Source organism: Protopterus annectens, chromosome 8.part0 (genome assembly GCF_019279795.1).
Source record: "Protopterus annectens isolate FY-2018-M chromosome 8.part0, PAN1.0, whole genome shotgun sequence".
Taxonomy (NCBI): Eukaryota; Metazoa; Chordata; order Ceratodontiformes; family Protopteridae; genus Protopterus; species Protopterus annectens.
This window is the reverse complement of record NC_056741.1, coordinates 1,533,493,150-1,533,499,149: the sequence shown is the minus strand read 5'-3', so window position 1 is coordinate 1,533,499,149 and position 6,000 is coordinate 1,533,493,150. Positions and strand designations below refer to the sequence as shown.

Genomic DNA, 6,000 nt, shown 5'->3' with positions numbered 1-6,000 from the left:
TTACACTGGAAATCCAATGGATCAAGGCGTGAAATGATGTTAGAATCCACAAGTGTCACGGAATGTGTGACCAGTAAATTTTCAACTCTCTGTTCCCATTCTTCCGGATGAACCTGACATGTAAGGGAATTCCCTTTCTCACTGGATGGAACAGAAGCTAAAATGACATGAGTATCCAGAGTAGGTTCAGACTGTGTATCTGGTGATTTATTAGATGTCTCTGCTTGCTCAGCCAAGTTGCTCTGATGTAGAAGGGGATTCCTTTTCTTATTGGACCAGGCAAAAACCTGCCCAGTTTTAAAGTCATTATAGTCCCATTGTAACTTTCTTTTTTTTTATGGTAATACGCTTAGTTTCATATGATTTCACCCTTTCAATAGCTTTGCAGAGTAAACTTGAATGCAGATTAAGCTCTAGCTTGTTCACTAACTCATTATACTGCTGTTCAACTTCGCTTCTTAACAAAGCCTCTTTCAGTTGAAAAAAATAATTCATCATGTGCATATATTGCAGTGAACAAGTTAAATCCAAAGCTTGCCATTGTATTAATAAGTCTGGCTATTCTGAACCATATGTAGGCATTTTTAACAAATGTAAACCTCTCACCACAATTTTATTTTTAATATAGCTCTCAAAACTTAAACGTTACCATTGCAGCCTCTTAAGCAACTGGAGTTTACATTCAAACATATTTACTTTTGTTTTATATTGTTCAGTTAAATCTTCATTTGACTTAGATGGTGCATAAGTCTCTCGAAACACAGCTAACAATGGATTTTCAAATATATTCAAGAAATCTGTAACAGGAGTAAGTCTTACCACAGGCATCCCACTCATGGATGGCAAAATTGTTGGTATGGTGCTAGTCATGTCCAATGGATCAAACCAAATAAATACTTCTTGTAAGCAATATAAAGAAGAAGAATCCACTGGTAAATCACAGTGAAAACAAGTACAAATAGCCAAAAAGAGAAAAATCCACGCAAACCACATAGCACCAAACTGAAGTCAAATACTTTAAGACGCAGAAGTATAACACTGTAGATGGAGTATAGAGAAGTTAGGTGGATATTGCAGTTGAATGAAAAGGGAAAAGATGTTTATGGAGAAGAGAAGAAGGTATGGGACAAAAAAAAAAACATGAGTGGAATTGGTATACTGGAGATTCCAGGCAGGGGGGGTCCCTTACTATGAGGATGGGGAAAGGTAAGATTTAGTAGAGTATAGTCAGAGAAATGTAGAATAAATCATGGTGTAGTAGGGTGAAATTGTGAATTAGTTGAAGCATTAGAAAGAGAATAATTAAGTGTGTGATGTGTATAATAAAAGGTTTGTCAGTACTGTACTTTGGGTCAGTATTCTGAAAGGAAGGGTAATATTGAAGAACTTCCTGAGGAGGAAGATGTAAGTATTGTAAATGGAGAAAAGGGGAATAAAAAGTGTAGAATGCAATGTTATAACAATACAAAAGAGTAAATTAAATGAAGAACAGCAGTTGTAGGTCAGGTGACATAACGTTGTAAAGCATTTAGGTAAATGCTATTGGATAATGAAGAAGTAGCAAGGACTGGTTAGGTCAGTAGGAAGATGAATGATTAGGAATGAAGAGAGAGGGGATATGTGCAGTATAAATTTAGATAAGGGGTGGGAATTGGGGGTAGGGGAACATTGTGAGCCTGAGTATTGCAAGGGTGAATAAAGCTGGTTGGAGTCCCTCACAGATAGAGGTATTAACCCAAGAAAAACAATCAGTGACAGTGGAGGTAATGGAAGGCTTAAACAGCTGTGTGTGTGTTTGCTAATATAACGTAAGTAACTCAACAGGACAGAAGAGCAGAGAAAGTTTTAAAAAATTGCTTATGGTTCAAAAAGCTACACACTAAAGCTAGGACAAGTTGCATATGGATAAGGCAGCCATGCATATCAATCTATAACAGTTTTAACAAGCCTGAGGTACATTAACACACGCAGTGTTATTTTCCTCTAGCAGTAGCACTGCTGCAAGGTCAGTGGTACAGATGATTTTAGCAGCTTACCTAGTGACATCCAAAAGTGACAGTCCATATACTGTCTGCAATGGAAAATATTTTTTTGCAAGTTACAAATCCCCATCATAGAAAAAAAATAATTTTATGTAGAATGATGCAGAAAGACAGGAAAACTGAAGTTTTGATACTGTGTGGAAGGGGCAATCTTGCAAGCCTAGTGGCACGCAAAGGTGTCAGTCTATATATTGCCCTCAATGAAAGATATTTTTTGCCAGCTGTAAATTCCTTTAGTGGAAGAAAGATGATTCATGCAGAATGACACAGAAAGACAGGGAAAAGATAACTTTCTATACTGAGTGGAAGGGGCAATCTTGCAAGCCCTGAGCAGCTATGATTCTGTCTGTGTGTATATTTGGGTGGGGGGAGCTGCACTTCCAATTTGTTTCATATCTATGTTGAATTTCATTTTCTGCTTGATATAAATTATGAGGAGCTTGCACTGCAAACTGCCTCTTTTATGGTGCCAGAGGATGGGTGTATATTAAGACTGTCAATGAGGTAGAATCAGCTGTGTTAGCAGAGAACAGAATAACTTTTATTGTAGTTAAATCCTTTCCTGAAACTTAATCAAAGCAGTCTTGACATAGAAGACTGAGTCACCTATATGTTGTATGAAGAGACGGGATCCAGGATTAGTTCTCAAGGGTCTCTGATGTTTGTGTAAGACAGGGCTTCATTCCAACATACTGACAGTGTATAATCAAACAAGTAGCTGTCAAACCACTTATTTTGTTATATTTTATTGACCAGTTTAGTAACACTAGATTACTGAACATTTTTCAGAGGAGAAAAGAGGTGGAATTTACACTACAATGGGGAAATTTGGCCAAGACATCAGGGGAATTTCCCCAACTCTTTTCAATAGGTGTCATGGGATCTTTTATACCCACATGACCTACCATCAACTCAGGTAGATGGGGCCTCAGTTTAATAGCTCATCCAAAGGATGGCACAGTGCAGCACCTGCCTTATGCCCCAATGTTAGTATTGGAATGTAATCCATGCACATCAGGAGGGACTAGAACCCACACCCTTCTGACCTTCCAGCACCAAAGGCAAGCATGCTGCCTGTTGTGGCACTGATAGTCAGAATATTAGTATGGGATATGAGTCTATACTGAATGCTTTGCATACGCCTAAGAAAAGAGAGCCAGCTAGTTTACTTTCATTAAACTTCTTGCAGATGCACACGGTAAAAGCTCTAAATGTTGTGTCCAGACTAGAAGCTATGCTGTGTGGGGTACAGTAGACTCCAGACTACAAAGTAAGTCATGAGTTACATATCAATGTATCATTCAAGAGTTTTACACAAGGCTGAGAGCAGGGCATGGCTGAAGAGCACCATAGTAGGACCTCTTCTGTGGAGAGGAATAATAACAGAAGACATCCTTAGTGACGCTGTGTATAATAGTGTGACACAGCAGTTGATAAGTTCACAGACTAAGTGCTAATTTCTGCTGTAAAACCATGATGTGCATGAGGTATTTATGTATATATATATATATATATATATATATATATATATATATATATATATATATATATATATATACATATATATATGTATGTATATATATATATATATATATATATGTATGGATCTACTTCATATGGTCGACATTTCAGAATGTCGAAGACCATATGGCAGAGACCATATGATCGACATTTGAAATGTCAACCACTGAATAAAAAAAAAACACAAGAAAACTGTACCTTCACGCTGCTAGCAGGGGAGATATGCCCTCCCCTGAACCCCCTATGGGAGGCTGTGCCCCCCACACATCCCAGAAGTAAAATATACCAACTCCGAGATCGCACTACAGTGTGCAAGATGGAAATCTTTCCATTCCACACTGTACAGAGATCCCGGTTCCGCATGGTCGACATTTCAAATGTTGATCATATGGTCTCGGCCATTTGGTCTACAACATTCTGAAATGTCGACCATGTGAAGGTATATATATATATATATATATATATATATATATATATATATATATATATATATATATAGATAGATAGATATATAAAATGTGTTATCTCTGTTGCCCTCACAGTACAGCTGTGCCTGATAATCAGATTATTGGTAAACAGAATTAAGATCAGTGTCTATCAGAATGCTTAATCTTACAATAATAACTGCATTACTCCTTGGTGTCTGTAGAATGAGTTACCATACATCTTACTCAGAAGGGAATAAGTAAGGACATTGGTATGCTTTATCCATTGATACCCATGTTCCGGTCCTGTCTAGGACCATCGTTAACGGTGATATAATCAGTCATTAAATGATGTCAGTAGCTCTAGTATCACCATCATAGGATACCACTAGCAACATGCAAGGACACATTCAGGAGTACCAAGAGAAGGTAAACATCTGCATGCAGTGGATGCCTTAGAGATACTGAAATTTTTCTATATCTATAAAATGAAATATATGATCCACTAACTACATGTTATCAGAGTTTAGCCCAGTGTATGGTCATACATAAGCCAAAACATGATATATTACCATAAACACTTAAATAATTTAGGAGTTTGTTGCACCGAAAAAATAATAGTGTCTTGGGTCTACCCTGACACATCCTGATATATCTCTTGTTAAATCTCAGGCACTAGGGAGATTTTGTTGAGTTGTAGCTTACTAAAAGCAGTGTTTCAGTCTTTATATACATGTGTGTGTGTGTGTGTGCATGTGCATGTGCATGTGCGTGTGTGTGTATATATATATTTTTGTTTGTTTGTTTTATTTTTATATATATATCTATATATATATCTATATATATATCTATATATATCTATATATATATATATATATATATATATATATATATAATTTCCCTTAATATTTTGCCTCCTTTTTTATGCGATGTCTCTTTGTCATCTGGTAGCTGAGGTAAGGGACTTGGAAGTGCTACTGATTACTTGAAATATAAAATAAGTCCAGACTGTTGCAAAAGAGGAAACAGATATTATGTAAGAGCATGAGGTTTCAGGCCAGTGTTGCTGGCATGAGTAATTCTTAAATAAGAAGTACAAAAATGGAATGTCTATCTCACATTTTAGCTCTTCTTTTAATGTAATAAGGTAATAATAATCTCTCCAAAGTCATCTGTTTTATTTTGCAAACCATGAGTGCCAGCTAACAGAACAGTATTTTTGTACAAATTGTATGTAATGATAAGGTTTGCTTAGTATGACAGCCTTTCAGAAGGCAGACCACCTTTTGCAGATCTCCACATCAAATAAGAGCTTCGAACAAATGTTTTCCATCTGCAGTAATTACTCATTTTGATTCTCATGCCAAAAATATAACGGCTTCAGTAATGTTCTCTTAAAGTCGGTAATATTTCTGTTTATGTGCTGTGTTCACATGATCCGTTATGTCCCATCCCTCTGATGTTTTTTATGAGCAGAGCCGTCACGGCTGTGTTTTACTCAGTCTTGTTTATCTGACGTTTTCAGTTTTGCACTGGTGAACTGTGACTTTTTTTTGACAGGGGGCCACTGTCAACTGCGATAGCAGAGACCATCATAAGAACTGCAATACGGCGTGAGAAAGAAGCCAGGGGGCAAGCAAAAAACAAACCCAGGTACCAAACAGTTATTTTCTTTTTTTTTTTTTTGCTTTTTGCTTTTTCCTTTTAATTTTTTTTGTATGTTTGTGTCTTTTGTTTTTTTTTTCTGAATGCAATACCACTTCTTTTTTCATTATAGGAGTACATTTAAAGTTGGGCATGGAGAGTTTAGAAATGTTGTTTAGCCAGGTGTTGGAGGAGACTGCAAACTTAGATACCTACACTCAGTTCATGCTCAATTCAGACTGCGTATTTCTTAAGAAGTAGAAACAGACTTTCCAATAGTTTCTGCATACTAACTAAACCTGTCTTCTCTAAAACTTATAAAACTTTGGCACAATGTGGTAGCATAAAGTAGGCAAAGTAATGACTGA

The 6,000-nt window shown here is 36.6% G+C and overlaps 1 protein-coding gene across 1 annotated transcript in view; it reads left to right on the top strand.

Moving 5' to 3' along the window:
- The first annotated feature begins 5,079 nt into the window (after positions 1–5,079).
- C1QTNF5 (C1q and TNF related 5) overlaps positions 5,080–6,000 on the top strand; it is a 235,249-nt gene continuing 234,328 nt past the window's right edge. The window contains exons 1-2 of the mRNA XM_044081114.1: positions 5,080–5,135; positions 5,549–5,641. Coding sequence (XP_043937049.1) covers positions 5,095–5,135; positions 5,549–5,641 — 134 coding nt within the window. The 5' untranslated portion in view covers positions 5,080–5,094. The remainder of the gene's footprint in view (positions 5,136–5,548; positions 5,642–6,000) is intronic.